The sequence below is a fragment of the Phasianus colchicus genome, chromosome 2 (assembly GCF_987193195.1).
Source record: "Phasianus colchicus chromosome 2, bPhaCol1.hap1.1, whole genome shotgun sequence".
NCBI classification, from domain to species: domain Eukaryota; kingdom Metazoa; phylum Chordata; class Aves; order Galliformes; family Phasianidae; genus Phasianus; species Phasianus colchicus.
The window spans coordinates 38,749,428-38,772,592 of NC_143437.1; the positions used below are offsets into that span (position 1 = coordinate 38,749,428).

General features: G+C 37.3%; 1 protein-coding gene across 5 annotated transcripts in view; it reads left to right on the forward strand.

Moving 5' to 3' along the window:
• PCNX2 (pecanex 2) overlaps window positions 1–23,165 on the forward strand; it is a 149,198-nt gene that overhangs the window by 109,251 nt on the left and 16,782 nt on the right. For all 5 annotated transcript variants that reach the window (XM_031591892.2, XM_090135414.1, XM_090135417.1 and 2 more), the window contains 5 exons: window positions 1,993–2,051; window positions 4,185–4,400; window positions 14,078–14,331; window positions 18,289–18,522; window positions 20,647–20,750. In XM_031591892.2, coding sequence (XP_031447752.2) covers window positions 1,993–2,051; window positions 4,185–4,400; window positions 14,078–14,331; window positions 18,289–18,522; window positions 20,647–20,750 — 867 coding nt within the window. The remainder of the gene's footprint in view (window positions 1–1,992; window positions 2,052–4,184; window positions 4,401–14,077; window positions 14,332–18,288; window positions 18,523–20,646; window positions 20,751–23,165) is intronic.

A 23,165-nucleotide genomic window follows, 5' to 3' on the forward strand; every position in this document is an offset into this window, starting at 1 on the left:
TGAGGCTTTGAGTATTGCTGGTAGTATCTGAAGAGTTGAATCCTTTCTTATCTCGTGTCCTGAGGCCCGTGTTTTCTGTGTTTAAGAAATTGATACTGTGCTTAGAATGAAGGAAGAAGCCGCAACAGAGCCTGGTTTGGCTTTGTGAGAGCCATTCTGCTTCCTGCCCTCGTTCAGGCTGCTTCATCTGTCACAGTATCACCTGCAGCACTCACATTTCTCCTAAAAAGAAGAAAAAAAAAAAAAAGGAGGGCGGGAGTGGGTAGAATGGAGGGAATGAAGTGGAGTCTGAGTTGCATGCTGGATAAAGAGTTCTTTATATAGATTAGAATTCTGTATACTGCTTGATTTAAGTCTGAATGTGCTTCGAAAACAGTACAGGTTTGCAGGTTGATAAAAATTTGGAGTAAAAAATAGTATTGACTTGTACTTAATTCTGCCACACTGATTTCAGAGGGACTGAAAGCTAATAAGTAGTCTCTTAGTCTTAACACAAGCAATTTTGAAAATGGCAATGTTTCTCTGCTGAGAATGCAAAATTATTTGAATTCTACAACGTAATCTTTATGCTTACTCTTGCATATGTTGCATTTGCAGGTGGATGTTTATCTGGGTAAAAGAATTCTGACAAGCTTTTTGAAGTAAAATCATTCTTTATATTCTGAATTGCTTCGGAACCCCCCCCACATTACCATTTTCTGTTACATAGGAAATGAAAATTGTAGTTGTTCTTGTAACTTGGCCAACCAGAGGAAGGAAGATAAATAATACATCAAATGAAATGTTAATGTATGTAGATGGTATCCTAATATTAATTACAAATAATTCTAATTACGACTCCTATCTTCCCTGACTATATTTATTACAAAGTAAAGAACATGCTTTTTAAAGCAAAAATCAGTAGCTGAATGGGAGTAAAAGTACAGCAGTTCTTTACCCTTTTCTACAGCATGAAAGTGTGAATCTATTAGTTTGGTGGTTAGTTTTCCAAAGGTTGGTTGGGTTGTTGTTGTTGTTTTTTTTTTTCATAGCAGAGCCAGGTGTAGAAGGTGGATAAAAAAATATTCTAACGTAATGGACATCCGTGGCATCCTTCCCTCAATTCAGCTTCAGCAAGAATTTATAGCTTTCGCGTACAATCTTCCAGTCCTTTAAATCACTTGTATATAGAAAGCATAAGAAATCCTAAATACAGTTAGCAGAGCAATATTTTGGGCTAATAATGTATGTTTCCTGTAACATTCCTGTTTGCTGAGGCTTTCACTTTTACTCTGAAGGCTTGGGAGATGGATACTGGGTAAATGCTTTGGACTTCTGGTGTTGAGTACCTCTAATCACCACAGCAGCCACTTCCTTCTGGTGGACACAGCTTGGCTTGCCCACACTGATTTACTTGTTCTTTATCTTCAGACTTTACCATGTATTTTGTTATGGGTAGGAATAAAAGCTCCATCCAGTATTCCTTACAATCCTTTCCATTCTGTGACTATTTCTCCTATGGGATTTATATCCCTCTGGTACAGTGAAAACTTGGAATAGAGGCTTTGTCATTCCTAAGGGAGACAGGATTTCCTTGTGTATGAACTAAGTGCCAGAGTTCACTCTGTTTTTTGAGGAATGAGAACAGGGAATCTCTCATTCTGCCTAGGTAAATAAACTAAATAAAGTGTTTTTATTTTCCTTTCATGTTATACACTCACAGAAATATTTTCAGATAAACAAAACCCATTATATTGAGTTATTGGCCTAAAGACTTAGAAGGGAAGAAAGGCTGATTTAATATTCTTTCTGTTCAATGTTTTGGTGGCACCTGACTGATGTGCTTCTGGAACAAGTAACAGTCGGAATAAACTGATGACCAGGTTAGAAATGTGTATTGCATACTGATATGGAATGTAAAGAAATATTAAAAAGAAAATAAAACCATTTATTTGGGAGAATCTTGTTTAAAACAGAGTAGGCTGTACAACTGGCTGTTTCTTTGTTTTCTAGCACCAAAAGGTCGGACCATTCCAACACAAGACTGGCAATTCAGATCGAAAAAGATGCAGGTATGGCTTGGGAGCTTGGGTGATTTGTTTCACTTCATTTGCAAAATGTGATGTATTTACTCCATTCAGGCTTTAGCTGTTAGATAGATTCAAAGGGATTATATGTTATGGAAGCAAACCAGAGTGTTTTAAATGTAACAGAGCACCTGTTTAAGTCATGTACCTTGATAAACAAATGCACTCTTGATTTACGTGAAGCTGATTAGGTAGCTGCTGGGATACAAATCACCTGGTTAATCACAGCCTTTCTGTTTGCATGGAGCACTTGGCAGACACTCTAGCTAGACTTGAAGTCAGCCATGGTCAGGAAAAGGTTTTGGAAAAAAGCAGCAGATTAACGGTGCCCCTATCACCGTGTAGTTTGGGCTGACAGGTATCTCCTATTCTCTGGAGAGAAGCTCTTCTGGATGAGGGGTAGAGGAAGAGAAAGGGAAGTGAGAGGAGCTAAAAATGCAGGAGGAGGTGAAAAAAAAATAAGCTTGTAAGCTGATGGATTTCTCCTTCAGGTAATGGTCCATTAAGTGAGCTCTGATCCACAGCAATCCAAAACGCCTTCCTGATTTGCACTGAGCAATTCCTGTGAGACTGGGAATGGAGCATTTTTTGACAATTTAGGAGGCATGAGGTGTGTGTGATACCTGAGCTGATTCTCTCCAACAGGACAGGGTCCTTTCCAGCAGAAACTGATATCTGGGTTTCATGCCAAATATGGTTCCAGTGAGAGAGGTTAGGATTTCATAAGTCGTTTCTTCCTGTTTCATATTCTGCGACTGCTTTTATTTTACCTCTGAGGTTTTGGAGGCTTGTATTGTGGTAGAAGTTTACCTTGTGATTATTGCGATGTTTTCAGACCTCCCCACCCTCCCTTTCAGTGCTTATTCCTTAACAGCATGAACAAATACACATCTTGAAGCAGAAATTGGAGTAATCCAGGATGTCTGTGAGGACAAAAGGAGTATTAGCAGTTCAAGGCATATATAATGCTCTTTCTTATTTATCATTTCAAGGCAAAATGTTAAGATGTTTCTCAAGGCCATTCTGTCTTCTGATAACAATAACCCTTATTATTAGCATATATGCTGATTACACATGTTGACTGCTTTTAAAAGTATAGCTCAAGTGAAGCATTCCTTTTGTGTGTGCTTTAAAAATTACTTTTGATAATTGTACTCCAGAAAATATCCAGTATATCTGTACATACATATGCACCTGTGTGTTTGTATGTACTGTATGTACCAGGGCTGGATGCATAATGGCCATGGTGATGAAATGCTGTGTAGTAATGTGCCCATTCTTCTTCCTGTATTGAGCAATTTGTAGGGGAAATTGCAGCCTGATGTCCTCTTATTTTTCTCCAAAATATGGACTCATATAAATATCCATACGTACCTGTACATATGTATCCATGCATATTCTTGTATCTTAGAGGTCTTTTCCAACCTTAATGGACAGTTGATCCAAGCAGTGTGTAAATGGACAGCTGATACTGTTTTTAAAGTGAGTGGTAGCAATTCTTGTCTTTAATGAACTTTGTTTCATTCTTTTTCAATATACTGAACATGCCTTTACGTGTCCTCATCTTAATTACTCAAAGGATATGCCATAGGCAAAGCCTTGAAAAACTCCCAGAGGACAAAAGGAAGTAATTCCCAGCAAAATTAGTGGAAAATGTGTGACAAATTATTTAGCTAGTGAAAGTATCATAAATAATATTTAAATTTAAGCTTGTACACTTAATCATGATTTCTGGTTTCTAAAAGTTAAGGACTGTAGATAGACTTTAACTTAGCATAGCAGAGTCTGTCGATGGAGCTGAGAAACTCTTGATGTTGTAAAACACAAAGAAGGTAATTCGGTTCAGTCTGATTTCTGTTATCAGTAATTTGTTGTTAGATTTATGATATTGTTTGTATTAAGCAAAAGTTTCAGGCCTGATTCTCTAAGGGACTAAAAACTGCTTAGCAAGTGCAGTTCATGTGAACTATCACCAGGAAGATATTACCTAGCTGGAGGAAGAGGCCTGATGCAGGAGTGAAAGAGTATAGGATTTTATGCAGAACGGCTTAGTTTATTTATTTGTTTGTTTGTTTTGTTTTGTTTTGTTTTTACAAATATCTGCTGCTCTGGTTGCAGGAAATGATGACAATAATCTCAACTCAATTTTTTATGAGCATTTGACAAGATCGCTGCAGGAGTCACTTTGTGGAGATTTGATTCTGGGCCGCTGGGGAAACTACAACACAGGAGACTGTTTTATTCTAGCATCAGATTATTTAAATGCATTTGTGCACTTGATCGAAATTGGAAATGGCCTGGTCACCTTTCAGCTCAGAGGCCTGGAATTTCGAGGTAAGGTTTCCTGATGGTTTAAATAACAGCAGAAACTGCCCGTGTTTCTTAACCTGTCACAAATCTATTGTAGATCTCAACATAGATTTTAACATTCCCTCCTGCCATTTTTTTAAATTGATATTTCTGCTTAAAAACTCTGTATTTCTTGTTATCATTATTTGAATTACAGATTTTCGAAACTTGAATGTTAAGAAAATTGTACTCATGTTCTGCAGTATCATAAGACATTCAGAAACAAAATGTATTGAGTTTTTCTTTGGTTCATTGATCTTTCATGTTACGCTTAGGCAAGTATTCAAATTATTTTTCTTACTCCATAATCACAAAAATTAGAGTTGCTATTAAAATTGCTCAACTTCCCCACGAACTGGCCTTTGAAACACTACCAAAAATCATAAGACGCCTCCCACAGAAAATATCCCATGTCAGATCATGTAAGATGCCAGTGCTGAGATGGTTTCCATCACTGTGGAGCAGGAGGGAAGAAGCAACTAAATCAAGCTTTCATATTTCTCTTATTTGGGATATGCTGAATTCAGCTGATGAATGTTCTTCTGTCATGACTCTCCTTTCTAGGGAAAGATATTTGCATCCCCTCCCTAGATGCTGTGATGTTTGTGGGGCTTGTAGTATCACACTCCTGTTATTTTCTTCATGAAGTGGGGAGAAAAGAGAAAGCAAATCCACCAGGCTTTTCAACAATTTTTATATTCTCTTCATGCTGTACACCTTGGCTGTGGTTGTTGCTTGGGTTTGTAACCTTTCAAAGATATCACTGCAGATGATGCTTGGAGTTCTGAAATCCTGGGATAAACAGCTTCTCAGGCTCAAGGGCTGAACAACTAATGGGCAATGTGTAGAGGGGTGTGTAATCAAGGCAACTTTTCATCAAGGTTGCATATGAGAAAACAGGAGATGGACTGGCTCTTTGAATGCAATTAGATGTGGGAGAGAAATAGGAAATAGCACATAGGCTCAGGTCTTGACTGCAACAGACTGCCTGTAGGATGTTGAGCAGGTTGTTGTCACTTCATGCTCACTTTCCTTTCTGTATGCTGAGGAGGAAGGTAACATTCTTCTATTTTAAGAAAAGTTTTGTGGAAAACAGTAAAAAAACCTGAAAGAATTTGCTGTTGTAGTAGCTGGTGAGATACCAATTCAGTACAGAGGCAAACTGTAAGAAAAAAGCAATTGGAAAGGAAGAGGGAATTTGTTTATCAGCCTTATAATCCCTTGTTGTTTGTAATGATGGTGATGTATGCATGTCTGTGACTTTCTTTAAAGACATCTCTGCAAGAATTATCTTCTTTTGTTGTTGTTCTTTAGGACAGTTTTAGTCAGTCTGTTATTTTTGGTGCTTCTTAGGTTGCTCAGAGTACAATTCTCTATGGAAACTTTGTGAAGCCAGAATGTGTTTCATGTCTGGAGACCTGAAAATAAAAGTGGCTTCCAGGATGGATTTATGTGTCTGAAAAGCGATGTATCTTACAAGTTGTTGATGTTGTGTTTACTTTTTTGGAGTTTTGAGTGAGCAGGAGCATACATGTTTCCATTATCTTCTATCCTGATTTTACCAAATCATCTTTGCTTTTCTGTTAAAATAGTTCATTGTAGGATTTGAAACAAATGAAAGAAAGAAAGAAATCTTTCATGCTTAAGCTGTGAGAGTTTTTTTTTTTTTTCTCTTTGCCACGTCCTGCTGGGTACCTCTCCATCAACATCACTCCTATGCCATTCAAGAAAAATAAACCTTGCAAAGACCAATGAAAAATATGGGAGGATGCTCAAACCACATTCTGGCTGGATTAAAAGATTGGGGGCCTAGAAGGCAGGCTTAAAGAATTGGAAGTTGAGTAGTGAGTAACTAGATAGTTTTGTTGCAAGTGTCTGGGGAGGAACATGATTTTGAGCTGGGTTGGTTCATTACCAGGTTGGAACCATTTTGCATCTGAGCCTGAGAGCAAAGCTCAGAAATTGTAGTGCTACCTGTCAAGGTATCTTTTTATTTCTTAAAATTAGTTTTTGCAAGCAAATGGGTCTGAAAATTGATACTTCCATGCCAGTTGCCTAACACTGTCTCTCTTTGCAAGCAGCTCTAATACATCTGCTGTCTGCAACAGCTCTTTACATTCAGTCTGGACTGAGCCATCACAGGCTCTCATGTGTCTTCTGGAGCCAGCTGAATTCCAGTCATAGCTGTCCCCCTTCCCATTCTCTCTCGTGTTCTTCAGGAAATCAGCAGCCTGTGAAGGAGCACTCATCTGAGTGTTCAGAATCCCTATGAATGGGACCAACATAGCAGTAGCAAACCATGACCAGGAAAGCACAAATTACTGAAGGAGGAAGAGGGGACTGGGTAAAATGGGAATGAGAATCTCACCTAGATTGTGAGAGAAAATGTATGATTGGTTTGTGTCCTCATATGATACATACTGGATGATTTCTTCATCTTTTCTTTTTTCCTAATATTTACCTAATATTTTCTCTGGGTACAGGAGATATATTGGGAAGAGAAAGGAGGGTTACATTGTTGGGCCTAGAACAGAAAAGCCTATGTACCAAGTAACAGAACATACCTGAGGAGAGAACCTAGACACAGGGATCCATGTAGAAGAAACAGTCTGAGTAAAAGGAACCAGGAGGGCTGACGTGATGGCAGAAGCTGCTTAAGGGGACATGTCAGGGGCTGTTTCAAGGGCTGCCCTCAGCTTTGTGAAAGCTGAGACAACAGAAAACCTTCCTTTCAGCAGGATTTCTCCTGTTGGGGTAGGAAGTTAGGCAGGGCTCCCCTGGACAGTAGGAGGGGACCATCTCCTGCACCAGCTGGCCAGGTTCTTCCCATTTTAAGTCTTGCAAATGTTCCCTGGCGGCTGTGGGGTACATACAACTCAGTACAGTAGGATTTTTTTTTCTATATGTAGTCAGAGTGCATTAAAGTGCTAGAAGAACTTTGGAGCTTTCAAAGCTAAGATGCAGTGCGTGATAAGCACCAGGCTTTAAGTTCACATCTAGCCATGTTTCTTTTGCTTTGTGCATCTCACATTCCTATTTTTAGTTGTCTGGTCAATATGCTGAATTTCACATAGGACCCTGCCTTCATTCATTGTAATGAATGGTTTCCCATTCATTTTTCCCAAAGAGGAAAAAAACGGGCAAGAGAAAGAACTCGAAGTCTGTAATTTTTGAGCTTTGGCTACTTCACTTCTACTTCAATTTCAAACATGTAATCTTAATTGAGGGCCCTAAAAATCCAATCTTCCTTAAATAGGAAGTCTACATTTGCCTGGGAAATGAATGAATCATAACAAAGTTCTCTGTGACTGTTTTCTGAGTAAGCCAAAATGACTATTTACATCAAGGAGCTCTAGATTTTCCTGCATTTGTGATTGTGGGTGAAAAGCTGTGCTAGCAGTGCTGCAGTGTCCAAAGAGGTCACAGTGTCTTTTGAATTTATGCATACTTGGGAGTGGGAAAAATTGCCTCCCCTATTTGTATCCAGCTTCATTAAGAGCTGGCATTGTAAAATGACCAATCCAGATTCCTTTCTATCCATATGTAATCAAAACACATGTGTCTCGGCTGTTAAATGAAACACATCTTTGCAGTAAGGGTAAGAAGATACAGATTGAGCAAACTGAAATAAAAGAGTTGGCAAATCTGGGGTTCCCCTCAACCGTGTTTAGTCCTGTTCGAATAACACACCTTGTATGAATTAGTTCTTCACTCTCTTTTCTGATGACAAAGAGGGGATGTGCCTTCACTGTGCCATTTATCCTGTGTATAAAGCAGAGATGCCCATCTCCTCTATCAAAAATGAAGAAGGTACAGATGAGCTAAGGCTAGGTGAAAATTTGTAGATATTTGCACATCGCTGTAAGTGAACCAAGCCCTTCAGTAACTTAGCTGTACTGTCTGTGCTAGACCACAGTGCTATGTTAAAAGCAACCTGCCAGAAGAAATATGTAATGTATCATTTAATTTGAAAGGAAAAGACAGGGGAAAACCCGCAATTGGGGAATGAGCAGAAGGACTGTCAAAATATCTACCACCTGCAAGTTCCCTCTAGAATGAGGAGTACTTAAAATATTTTCCTGTTTAGTCTGTGCCTCAACAAAATGTCTTTTGGAGACCATCCAGTTAGGTGTTGCGTGCGCAGAAATTACTTATGGATGGTAATGCTGATTTCTCGAGGAGCTGTTTTCTAGCTCATTCCTAGTATTCTTCAATCATGTAATTAACTTCTAAATCTGTGCTGTGATTTTGTTGCTGAACGTTGCACGTGCAGTATTCACGCTTCACTTGGAACTTCATTAGATGAACCAAGGAAAGAAGCACAGAGCAAGCACGGATGTAATTGTACATTGTGGCAAGCAGCTGTGACAGCAGGATGAGATCGCCTGTAGGGCTTTCTCTGTGTTAGCTAGTTTATTTCGCACGCAAAATGGTGTATGAATGCAGTCAGTTTAGGGTATGTGCTTTAGGCACAGTAATGATTTCTAAGAAATAAGGACAGTTACTCATTTTGGCAGCATGTGTATATACTGCGTAGTTTTATTACAGTAGCGAGTACATTGCATTTGATTTCTGTGTCTGAAAGCTCTGTAGCACTAGCAGGAGTCATTCTTTATTTAAAGACTGATTGCAGTATTCACTTTTTTACTTTTACAAATCACTTCACACTGTTGGGAAATAGAAGTGCCCACTTTTGTGTCTTTGCTGAAATCATGCTTGAAGTACGTTCATTGTATGCACAAAACCATCAAAAGATACTGAAAAAACACAGCAAGTTCAGGGAAGAGCAGCCATTTTTAACACATCTCTTTCAAGAGAAGGTTAAAAGAACAGAATGCACGTTGTTTGCAGGAAAGAACAAAGGCTCAGAAGTATAATGGGCACAAACAGAAAGGCTGCAAAGAGATTTCTTTGCTTTAATCACAATGATTTAATTGAAAAAGACATAAACCAGGAAAGACATGATGTTGAATGAAGGATATCTGCAGAACAGAAACCTTTCTAGGTGTACAATAACGCCCCAGCAGTGTATGTTTCTATCCATTTCAAATAGAATGCTTTAGTCTCTGTAATGCAGAATAGAATAAATATTTTATGCCTTTTTTCCTTTTCTCCCTCACAATTTTGTATGTATGTATGGGTGTAGTGGGGCAAACTTCTGGAAGGAAAGGAAATGTTGTTAGATGCTCAGTAACCTTTTTATTGAAAATAAGTATTTGTTGGAAACAAAATGTTGCACTGCATTATGTTCCAAAAGAGGTAACGTGAGAGGTTCTTGTGTGTTTGGTAGCTGTAAGTTTAACAACCAGCATCCTTTGAGAATGTTTTCTTTCACCTGAGGTTTTATAACATGGCTCAGTTTTTGAGATGTGATGTCTACTATTAGACTGTTTACTTTGGAAAATGAATTATTTGTCAGGCATGCAAGCACCTGAAACAGTTGAAAACTGAATCACAGTTTTATAGTTAATAGATTTGATGTTTGAGAAATTGGTGTTGTTTCACTTTTGTTTTTAAGTCCTGAGATTTTTCTTTGAAACGACACATCACAGCATACAGATTATTATTATTAACAATCTCAATTCTGCAAGAAAAAGAGCTGGAAGAAGCCAAAACAGGTACTGTTTTCCAGAACACATCCATTTCTGAGATTCATGACTTTCCATTTGGGAGCTCCTTTCAGTCCTTTGTTTCTAGAGCTATATACAAGGTTTGTTTCAGACAAAGACGTCTAATTATGCTCTTCATGATTCTTCTTGGTGATACGTACCGCCTGCTGTACTGAACAGAAAAGTCATATAAAACTACTTCTAGATGTTGTTTTACAGGATTCTCTTTCAACTCCTGCAGAACTGAAAAATTTCAGTTTCCTTTCACTCTCGGAGTTACCAAAATTAAATTAAAAAGCATACCTTCATTTCAGCCTTAAATTCTAGATGGCTAGGAGGTTATTAGTTGAGGTATGTTTTCTGTATCCTCTCGAAGTAAGATTGCAGCCTTCACTTTCAGCGTTCTCATTTCCATTTAGGTCAGATCATTCTGGCAAAGCTCAAGTCAGTCCTTAAGTCCTGATGTGTCAGGAAAAAGAGCTTCAAGTTCTCAAACTGGTTTTCTCCTGAGCTCACATAGATTGACCTTGCTTTGTTGATCTGGCGCATGTTCTTGCATTGATGAATCTTTGGCAGCCATCCAGTGTTACATATCTTATAAACGAATCAGTCTCATCTGTACTAGCAAGGGTCACCATGAATGGCTAGGCTTGAGTGAAGAGAGAAAGCTTATTTTCTTTCTTTCTACTTCAGATTTTAAAATGACTAATTACCAGTGAAAACATTTTCCTGTATTTTAATGTTTAATGGCACTGCACTTAATTACATTGCATAACTGAAGTGCACGTTTTGCTCCCTGCTCTTTAGTTTTATGCATAATTCTCTTACAATTGCTTGAACTTGCTAATTTTTGGAGAAGCAATATAAAATTGACGTTTTAATCATCAGCTTGTAACACGTATATGAAAATTTAGCATCACTGTTCTGTAAAAGATGTATACCAATGCTTAATGTCATTGGCTGTGACTTGTCCCGTTTGGCTCCGTGCATAAAACTGAGCAGATGCTCAGTCTTATTGGTACCACTGTCTAGAATCTCGAGTAAAGAACCAAAAAGGATTGATGCAGTTGTAAAATGAAGTTTATCAATGACATAAGAGTTACTGGCATCGAAGTCTAGCCAAGCACATTAATGGCCTAAAGCAAGATTCATTCAAGGGCAAGAGAAAATTTCTATTCTGGAACTGACTGCAGGAAATGCGGTGAACAAGCATGTGCTTGAGCATCAAATCTGCTTATTGTCTTCACAAACTTGAGTCTTTTTACTAGATGGTGCTTGGAAATATTAATCAGCAGATGAATTGGACCAAGGACACAAAACAGGGATTTGTTATTATGGCAGAACACTGGCCATGCCTGAGCTCAGACCTTTAAAGTAAGTAGAGGCTCTCCAAGCAATCCAAACACCAAATCCCCAGGGTATCAGTACCCGAGTCCATCAGACAGCCATTGTTAAGTGAGGGCATGTTTGCCAGCTGTTGACAGAGCACAGTCCTGATTTCATTCTTTTAAATTAATTCATGACTACATGAACTCCTTGGTTCACTCCCAGAGCATTTGCAATAATAGGGTTCCAGATAGAACGTCTCTGTCTTCCCAAGTTCAATGTTGATTGTGTTTACTGTAGTATCATTTTAAGTTTCACTGATTGAAATTACCTAGCACAGATGACTTAGAGTTTTTTTTTTTTTTACCTGTTGAATTAGCTGAGAAAAGAAATAATTATTCTGGCTACTTCTATTATTTTCTGTACATGTGGTGACAGCTTCCCTCAGACACTGAGGGCCCTATGAATTCTCCAGTTATTGCCTCTTTTGGTCCTATGTTTTACAAAATGTCTTAAGAAAGCTAGTAATTGCAGAGTCTCCAGTATGTATATAATATAAGGTATTCATTAACACAGGTGATCTAGAGAACATCTTAAAACATAGCCAGCATCTGATAGGAGTGAAACATCATATTTGATGTTAAATCCATAGAAGAATGGATTTAAGAATAGAAACAAAGCAAACTCATCTTTTAACTCCACTAGTTGTAAGATTAGCAGCAGTGGTTATTAGGATTGTGTTTTTCACCATTTAGAAACACCTGGCAATGTTTAATTTAGCACCTGAGATGCGGACTGATCTCTTAAATTCAATGTAATACTGCAAGACCTTCAACTTTTCAAAAAATAGACAACAGTAAGAAAACTAGTGTGCAATAGTTGTTTTACCCATTTCGGCCTATGTACAGAGGGATGTGCTTTTCCCTACTTCACTTTGAATATAATGTTTTTTGACTTGACTTCAGAGAAGCATCCAGTGACCAAGAGCAGTTGCTGCTTTTTGCTGTTAAGCATTAAGTGTTAATTCATGTAGAAATCTGTGAAATATGAAGCAGAAACAGTTCACTTCATGTCCAGTCCCATGGAAAATGTCAGCTTGATAGGTCATATTTTGTACTTTGTGGCAGTCTTGGATGGAAAGATGTTTACGTTTAGGTTACTTAAGATATTTAATAATTTGTCATAATTGTATACCCTTGAAGTCGAAGGGGGAACACATCAGTGTGTGAAATATTGGTTACACAGTGTAAGTTTTCACTTATAAACATATCCATATTCTTCTTTTATTTAAACTGGCATGACAGAACAGGTTTATTCTTCCTGGCAGGGGGTTTCATAGATGTTGCTTACTTTTATTTACATAGTAATAAAATTCTCAGAGAGAGAAGTGTTTGAAACAATGTGGTTTTCTTGCTATTTTTGACTATGAAAACACAAAAAGTCCTCTGAAGTGTATTTGCTGGTATGTTAAATATATATCCCATACCATATTTCACCCAAAAATGAAAGGTGAGTGATAGCAGGGATACACACTTGAATTGTTATGTGGGAGACACACTTGTTAAAGAACTTATAAGGAGAGATGAGAGCCTACTGATAAATGTTGTATCTTTGATTCTGGCTGAAGCTTTAACTGAGTGTCCCTCTCCAGAAACTGCAGTACAGTGTCTTGCACCTTCCTCTCCTATTGAGACTATCTGGAAATTACTGAGCCAGCTTTCTCACAGGGTGACACTGAACCACTAGCAAAAAGCATTTGTGAGACATATGTGTAACTTGCATAACCTTGAATGATAGTTTATGGAGAACTTCAGGGGAGAGCAAGCTCTGCAATAGCCACAGAGTATAAATTTTAAGTGGTTCCATGTATCAAGAACATATAGCTCAAGTATCTTGAAAACTTTGTGGGAAACACATGGGTGTCCACTTCTGGTTTTGATTTGTAGTGTCCAACTTGGTTTTGAAACCACATTCATAGATCTCAAAACCTGATGGGCTCACGTTGGTCATCAAGTGTGCACAACACAGGTCAGAAATGCAGTCTGCAAAGCAGAAATATTGTTTCTGCATCTTCCTCATAACTTCTTTTTAGTTAAGATGACTTTTTCAGAAGTATTTTGATCTAAAACCCATGTAATTGGCTAATTAGAGAGCTGTTCTGTCCTCGTGATGTACTGCCACTAGTGCTGTTCATTACAAACATTTGATCTGATATAGCTTTTATTTCAGTGGGAGAAAGAACAACCAGTTGCATGTTATTTTTGGAGCATGCTTTCCAAGATAGTTCACTCTAACACAGATTTTATAAGTTCTCTGACAGACTGTAAAATCTTTGTTTGTATCCTTTATGTTATTTGAAGAAACAGACTGGGATTTGGATCAATTTTCTTACTATGCCTGATGGAGCAAGAATCTTTAGTGTTGTTTCCTGGTGAGTTTTTATTGAGGCAGAAATGATGCCCTGTAGCTCAACTCAGAACCAAATGCATAGGATATTATATTGGGCCTTTTACAGTTGTTATGGGTGGTAGTAACTAAATGATGGACAGCATTTCATGTTCTACTGCACATGAATCAATTTACACATCTAATTTGTTGCTCTAGTTCTTTCTGTTGGATTTTTGGTAAACGCATAGACCCTTCAACTATACTTTCTCCAGTCAGATGTCCTTTGTTTCCCCCACTCCACAATAACTATCAGCATACTCTCTTTTCCTCACTGCCAAGGGACATATTGCCAGCAGAGAGAAGTGGAGGCTATAACAGAAGGAGATGAAGACGATGAAGGCTGCTGCTGCTGTAAGCCAGGACACTTGCCTCACTTGTTATCATGTAATGCAGCCTTTAACCTCCGATGGCTGACATGGGAAATAACACGAACCCAGTACATCCTCGAAGGATATAGCATCATTGATAACAACGCTGCAACGATGCTGCAAGTGTTTGATCTGCGGAGAATTCTTATCAGATACTATATAAAGGTAAATTGTTGGCTAAAATGGACTTATTCCTATGCGGGTTTGTCAAAAATGATAGCTGGCTGCTAGGAGTAGTATTTGAAGTAACTAGCTTTATATTTATTCCTTTGCACTACTGGCTGTCATACTGGCTCATTATTAGGTAGGGTTTATTAACTCATGTCTCCCTTTACTACATATGACTCTGACCAGATACACTTTGTACAGGAATTTGCAGGCATGCGTAAGCAGAAATCAAGAAGGTGAGTTAGCTTCCTTTCCTGATAGAGGCAGAGGAAACATTCTTGTAAAGCAAAGCTTCAGAGACAGTTCATTTTTTGTGTTTGCAGTGTTATTAAGATCACGAAGACCACACAGATATTCATTTGTCAGAAAAGCCAAAATGTTTCTAACCCAGCAAGTGAAGAAATTCCTGTGCAATACTGTCTTCTGCTGAAGCAACCAAAGCCAAATGCTGCCTTTTATGCCTCTGGTACTGCCATTCAGCCAATTACCAAAGCTCCCAACCATCTCTGACATCTTCTTCCTACCTACATCTCTGCAATTTTAAAACTCCTGTCAACCATAGAGAGAGACCTGCTGTAAATAAATTAATCACCTTTATATGCAAGTGACCCAATGTAGTAAAAACAGGATAATTGCCTCACGAATGTGCTTTGGTCATGCATTCAATTACTCTGTAAAATGCAGGCTGAGGTTTCATAAATAATTTTACAGACATCAAGGCCCAGTAACCAACCTGTTTAATTATTTAAAAACAAAACTGCCAGTAAACATGCTTATTTCATTAAAGCCACAAAAAAATACACTCCTAAAAATTTAATTCAATTATTTTTAGGGTCTGTACCTAAACTAAACAGACAATCAAAAAGGCTTCTTTAATCTGAAGTTGATATATTGCTACAATTGCTTCACTTGACTTTAAATGGTAGTCTGAATTTAAAGTGATGCAAATTGATATGATTCAGATTTTGGTGGCATATGAGACTGAAAATCATCCCAGTCTATGATGGAATCAAATCAGCAGCTCATTATTTTAAAGTAACAAAAAATTGTGCTTTTTAAACAGGAACTTTTTCATCCCTGAAAGTCAACTGAAACAAGATGACTGTGGAAAATTTGAAGCAGTCACATAGGAAGTTAACTTTTGAAGGGGGTTTAGAGCTTCTATTCCAGAAATACTTGAGAGGCAGCTGACATAGAAAAGGTTGCTTAGGCAAACTTTCGTCCCTTACAATATTAATGAAATTGATTCTGCCTTGAGTGAAAGGGTTAAATGAACTCTGTGCTTCTGAAATGTGCTGTGTCTCCACATCCCCTGGGTACAGATTTTGTAATATTCACCATCTGTGACTTTCAAGGTTTCCAAATCTAATCTTTTTTGGATTGATTTTGTGAGCCAACACTGTTAGACTGTTTTTACAGATCTTCATCCTTAGAAAGGCTTCAGTCTCTTAATCTACTTCCCTTCTTAGGGAAGGATGAACGAGGGATGATAATAACCTGTTGTCAGCTTAGTTTTTAGCCTGTGCCTGATCTCCCTTCAGTAGAATTCCTCCTCAGATTGGCACTCCCAAAAAAACCCTTAAGGAGATTTTTTTCCCCTATTCTTCAAATTATTCATTTCTTCCATAAACAGAGGCTTTGATAAGATTTGATAAAATCCTTAGTACGGCATAGGAAGATGAGAAGATTATGTTTTGTATCAGATAAGCTGTCATGCTGTTTATCTAGTGCTGCTAAGACCTAACCTTTGGATAAACATATGATACCAGAAACAGAGGTGAGAATTCACTCCTTCCCCAGCTCCCTCTTAAGGAGGAATCTTGAGCTGTGAAGACCCTGGGCAATTCCACTGTGAACATTTTAAATCCCTGACACTTTGCTTTTAACGAAGTAGGAAGGTAATTGTAAGAAGTCTAGTTAATACAGTATTCAGGCAAGACAAATCACTATGCAAGAAAACATACAGACTTGAGCTTCAGCAGTAACTGCATCTGCATCACACCGAGTGCTAGGAGTGCTTCTAGTTTGTACTTTATGGTTTATAATATTGTAAATATTTGCTATATCATTTCTGAATTGCCATATAGCTGAGAATGTATTCCTGCACAAAACATATCCAGGAAGAGCTACTAAGAGCAGAATTTAATTAGGTGGCAGAAGTTCTGCTGTTTCAGTGTCTGATTGCCAGTCTGATTATTTTCCTAGCTGAATTTGTTTCTTTGGAAACACAGGTGAGAATAATAAGAAAAGCAAACTGTATTTTGAAGATCAGTGAAGAAAACTTATGCTTTGTTTCACTTCCATGCTTCATGAATAATTATTAGATTGATCTTTTAAAGAATGAGTTACATTGAGCTTTATATTCTTTGCGCGTTTATTTCATTTGCAGTTTCACTGGCAGTCCAGAAAGGCCCTAATTTTTTCTTGTAAGGGGATTTTTATTCTCCACAACCAAAGTGGGTCAGCTCCTGTAACCCTCCTGCATACATTTTGAAATCATTTCCTGCTCAACTACTGTGATATTTTTCCCTTGTGCCTCCTCTGTCTCCTCTCAATATATTCTTGCTTAAATGTCTTCTTCTATTCCAGAAGTCTGTATTCTCAGAGTTTTCAGATCCTATTGTTTCTTTGTGAATCTTTTTCAGAAGATTTCATATTGTTTCTCCTCATGCCAAGAAATTAAGGCACCATCCTCAATCATATTACTTTACCTTGTCTTTTTCCATTGGAACTTAATTTTCCTCTTACTTGTGTATTTTTGTGCAGTTTGAAAGACAAATTGTGGATGGTATCTGGGATTTGTAAAAGAGCTGGTGGTGCTTCTGTCCTTTTTTTTCATTTTCATCATATTTTAATTTTATACATTTATTTGCTTAATTATATTCCTGTTTCATAGGTAAAGTAGAACCACATCATCTTCAGTCGTGTTTGTTCATCTCTTGTTTGCTTTGGAATCCAGTTTTAAATGAGTATCTTTAATTAAAACAAAACATTATAAAGTGTTGTAATGTGCCTTCTCAGCTGCTGTCATCTTCCTTTGCAAGACTGGAACTTCTCCATAGGTTTCCTGTTCTTCTGAAAACAAGCTTTACATTTGGCGTTGATAGATTTTTCTTACTAATATTCTAATGGTTCCAGACCTGCTGGTTAGAACTTAAGCTTAGAAACTCAGGCACAGGCATGAGATGTGAGCCTTGCTGCTTTCTTGTATTTCTGTATTTGGTCAAAGAACTCCTAGTGAGTGCTCTTCCTCCTTCTTGCTTTTTAAATGTAAATTCAGTTGCGTTATTTATCAGCTTTTTCATATTACACTTATAACTCATTATTCTTTACTGATCTCACTGACAAAATATCAAAAATAGTGATGCTACTAAATGCAGAGTAAAAACAGAAATTAAATGGGGGGTTTCAGAGTTGTATTGTACACATCTGTCACATCTCACGTGTATGAGATTTAAATCACTGTGGAAATGTTTTTGTTGAAGAATTGGAAAAGCTTCATATTCAGATAGCAGGAAGCTTACATGGCAAAAAGAAGCCTGCATCAATCATGTGGCCAGCTACTGCTGTTTTTTCAAAATCTCTCTGAACTTTTATCAATATCACCTTCTTGGTGATAGGTTCTGTGAACCCACTAGTATTCCATAATGTGCACATTGCAGTGTGGGAATTCCTTGTTTGTATTGCAGTCCATTGATTTGTATTAATTTTCCTATAAGGCACCAAGGTATTAAATATGTGATTTCTATTTCCATTTCCTGCTATTTAGATATCAATTACTACCATCTAACTAAACGGTCTGGTGAAGCATCGATTCCAAGCATTAAAAAACAGGAAAAATATGTACTACTATGGGTTGCTAGTGTTGTCTTATTTGATTTATTTTTTTCTGCATAAAACATTTCTGCTTCAATCAGAAGCAGAATGACTAATGTTTACTCATTTTGTCAACAGAGTATAATATACTTTACAGCAAGCTCTCCCAAAGTTCTTGAATGGATAAAAGATGAATCCATCCAAAAGACGCTGCAGCCTTACGCAAAGTGGCATTATATTGAACGTGACCTTGCAATGTTTAACATTAACATAGATGAAGATTATGTTCCATGTCTCCAAGGAATAACAAGAGCTAGTTTTTGCAGTGTTTATCTGGACTGGATTCAGTACTGTGCCAGGAAAAGGGTAGAGGTAAGCATACATTTTTTCATGCATAGTAGTTGTAATTTCTGAGATTGGATTTAAATGATACATGGTTACTCAGGATTAATACAGGAAAAATTATATCATTTAAGCTAACAAGTTTAACATAAAGGAAAAACCTTTGCATTGTAAAATGGAAAGAAAACCACACGTTACAGACTACTCTTGTGCAAAATCTTAGTCTCAAGAAGCTTCAAAGAGGTGGTCTTTGAATACAGAACGAATTCCATGCTGTGCATACTCTCCAGCACTATTAATTTTATAATCTCTAAAAAGTGTGGATTTAACAAGTGCTTACAAAAGGCTCTGCTGGAGCAGGCTGTGCTCAGGGAATGCCATCAGGACATTATTGTTCTTCAGTGCAGCCTGTGTTTGAATATGCTTGCCAAACATTTGTCCATGTTTGTTTGCTCTTTCCAAACATTTGCCTATGCTTTGGTACGATCCTCAAATGATAGGGAAGTGCATACCAAACTAACAACTAGTATAGCTCACTCCTGAGAGCTGATAATTCAAATGTGAACTACATAACAAGAGTGTGTGAAATGATCATACAGCTCTAGAAGGTCAAGGACAGGTTTGCAGCTACACATTCATGTGCTTTCAGCCGCTAGGATTACTGGTGGTCAGCAGCCATTTGGCAGAAATGTTCTGCTGTATTTCCATGAAATACTCAAAATAGCCCAGAGGGAGTATACAGTTGCAGACAAAACGTATTCCTCTGTTTAATTTTCTGATTATTGCTGACATTGGGAAAAAATGAGAAGTTTATATTTCTTCATCCCATACAATCTTATTTGGGTATTTTTCATTCAGGATCACTGACAGAACATCCCATTTGCTACCACTCACCTTATCTGAATAGCATAACATTGTTCGGTCATGATATTTCTTCTCCAATTCAGTTCTTTCTTGCAACTCTGCATTTCAGTACCATTCCATCAGTTCCTCTGCACATCACTACATTGGTGTTGTTTTCACTGAATTGTCCTTTGAGCTTTCCTTACCATCTCCTCCTGCTGGGAATGTTTTATCTCCTTCCTTGCCCATCTCCTGGCTTGGCTCCCAAGTTCCGAGACAGAAAAAATTCTATGGTGCAGTGAACATCTCTGCTAAATGACACTTCTGATTTGCAATCTGGCTGTAACTTTCGAACGGAATAATAGATTTAGAGATACCCAATAGACGTGTAGCTCCTGTAAGTTAGAGTTAAAAGGGCAAACAAATGCCTACACCAGTGCATATGCGTGCGCTCCCATTTATATATATATATATTTTATTTTATTGTAATTCACCTTCTGTGTAGAGGTAAGGTCATATATAAGATGAGATTTTAAAAAGCTTCATTGCACATTCTGAAAATCTGAATAATTTGTAGAAGGAGCTGTATTCTCTGTTATAAGTAGCTTCAGTCTTAGAGTCAAAGAAGTAACCCATTGCATGGGCTGAAATAATATGTACACTCCTAAACATTCAAATTCATGAGGGATTGTTGAAATCTTTCTTCCTCCTTGATAGTAAGCAATTTTTTGGTGAAAATTTCAGTTAAAAAAAACCACTTTTAAGCTAGTGAATGTAAGTGAAATATTTTGATGACTTGCTGAAATGAGGTCAGTGTCCTCAATGGCATGTAATTGTGATGTATATATTGGTATTCACTAGAAGCTTTTTTCCCCAGAAGTTTTATGAATGGATTTTTTTCCTCAAATCTGTCGAGAGGTCTCATGTGCACCCTTTGTCCCATGGATGGGCTTTTGCTGCCTCTAATTGCATCATCTCTCAGCAATAAACAGAGTGCTTTGTCTTATAGTAATAGCTGGAGAAAAACAGTGAAACAAGAATAAATAAACTAACAGAGATCTTCTGCTTTGAGATCCCACCACCTAAGGTTGGAATGTTGTGTTTCTAGTCAGTGGGCGAAATAAGCTAGCATTTTGCAGAAAGCCTCTGATTGTGATGTTTTTGTTCTTGTTCTATTAATTGCAAAGAATGCTTTTGTGTGCAGATCCAGCTACAGACAGATTCTATTGTATGTTATCATTTACAGTATTAAAATGCTTTTTAGGATGCTATTTGTATTTAGAATAACATGCAAGTTTTAAAACTTTGTAGCACTTGGACAGCGATGAGGATTCTCCACTAGTAACGCTTTCCTTTGCTTTGTGTATACTGGGCCGAAGAGCTTTGGGAACTGCGTCTCATAACATGGCCATCAGGTGAGTTTTAGGTGTCTTTGCTACTGATCTTTAAGCTGAAATCTGTTGGTCTTTTTTCACTTACTGTAGAACCTCTGCAGAACCTTGGATCAAGGTGAAGCCTGTTTCCTTTGTAATGTAATTTGTTTTCTTCTGTTCTTTCACTTCAGTAGTTTGCTTAATAACCAGTATTAGTCTTCCATACGAAACATCTTACAGTGCAGTCTTGCATTGAAAGAATATGTACCTGTGGTGTTTACTTGATCCTGGCCTGGCTACTGAAATGCTGACTTTCTCCAGGTAGGAAATAAACAGCTAAATAATCTGACTGCCAGTTAGCTGGAAAATAATAAATAGTTCTGAGGAATACAGCACAATTACTATTTTCTGTGGTCACTATGCCACTCCATGTTGGTGACTGAGGAAGACAGATCCTTTCATCTCTCGAGACCACAGATTTGTCTATTCTCAGTCTTTCCATTCATTCATTCATTCAAAGCACTTCTTCCAAGAAAATCTGGCTTATGAATTTTAGTACTTGGTTAAGTTTATATCTTTACATACTCTGCATCTTAAGTTCTTCTTAGGGGTTCTTCTATTTTCACTCAGAGGTACTAATTTGTTTGGATTTTATAACATATCTTTTGTCCTTTTTTAAGTGTTCAGCCTGAGTAGATAATACAATAGATAAAGCATTCTATTAATAATAATTACTTTAAAGAATTCTACCTTTCACCTAGTTTTAGATTTTTATTAGGTGTATTTGAAATCCTTCTGTTCGTAGGTATTTAATAACAGTAGAGAAGTTCAGTAAATATACAGTCTCTGACTGGCCTTGCTGCATTGGCACAAAACTGTGAATAAAGCTAGCTAGTGTTCCATCAACAAGTCCTTAGGGAGGATTTGTCTTATTAACAAGAAAACAAAGACAGTGTGTGTGAATTTATTTTGTGTTATAAATCAGTCCTTTAAATATTCATTCTAGCTTTGTTGTGTGTTGAAATGTTTGTAACTTCTGTTTTCATGTCTTTCTTCAGTCAATTCATGGCCCATATGGCTTATTTCTTGGTGTGCTGCTCCTTTCTGCTTTCTAAGTGGCTGTTGTCATTTCTTTTCTACTGGTGTTTGCATATTGCTTTTCCCTATTGTCTTTTTTCTGGGTTAAGTTTATTTTCCCTTAATTTCTACACATTCAAATTAGTGTGATGTTTAATGATATTGCCCTATTTTCAGATGATCCAAATTTTAGAGTATAGGGACATGATAGAAAAGCTGATGTGCGTTTAGGTTTGTTTTTTTTTTTTTTTTACAGAAAAGATTAAAGTGATTTTGATCTAGGGCTGCAGTAGGTATGTCACAGTGACATTAGAAAAGTGACTAAAAATACCACAAAATCTTCCTAAAACTGTCATCACTTTGCATGTACTTTCCCCAGGATCTTAAAATCTTCATTACAGTGTTTTGGCAGTTGTACAGGTACGGTAACAATGTCACCTCCTTTTATTGACTTACACAGTTAGTAGCTATGCAAAGAGATAGTGATGCTATTAGAGACTTTTAAAAGCTTAACTTGGAAAGTGTGAATGTTGAGGATAATTATTTGCAAAGATTTTACTAATTGCAGGAGTCAGCTATATCATGTCATTTTAAAATCTGAAACATAACCAATAAACCTTATCAGTTTCTCTCTTTTAGGGAATGGACATTCCAGCATTAAAAAAAAATATTTTTATTGCGGAGAAAAAGTCTGTAGAAGGGAAAGAATTGTGGTAGTTATATGCATTGCACAGCTCTGTCTTTGGTTTCCTGAATCCATTATATATAATCCTTTATCTTTAATTAAGTTCTGGTTTTCTTTAGTAAGAAAGTGCTCCAGGGAGTTATTATATTGTTGTATTTTTAACATATGCTTTATAACATAAGAGGAAATAAATGGAAAGTTCTGTCAGTCTTTTTCAGCACTATTTCACAAAAGCTTCCCCTAGAAAAGTTTCCCTGAAAAACCGTGTCACTTACCCACCTGGATAAGCTACCTTCAGCATCTTTCATCTGTCAGAAAGATTTGGAAAAAAATAGGAATCTGAGTAGCACAATACGAGTTATAAATTGCTAGGGCTAGGAAATATGACTTCGGCTTTGGTGACTGATGTTTATTTTTGTCTTTAAATATTTATTTCAATTGCCAAGAGCAATTTAGTAGACAGTATCACCTAAGGAGCAAGGTGGGAACTTTGCCCTCAGACATCAAGACCTCTTACAACAAAAATCCCCCAAATTCAACTGAATACAGCACAGATGGCAGCTCTTATCGTACTTGTTATCTTTACTGCTACATAGAGGTCACCACAGCCTATTTAAACACAAAGAAGTCAGCAAGGCTCAGATAGTTGTAGATTTACGTGACTTGCCAAGGGAAGCCAACACATGCAACATCAA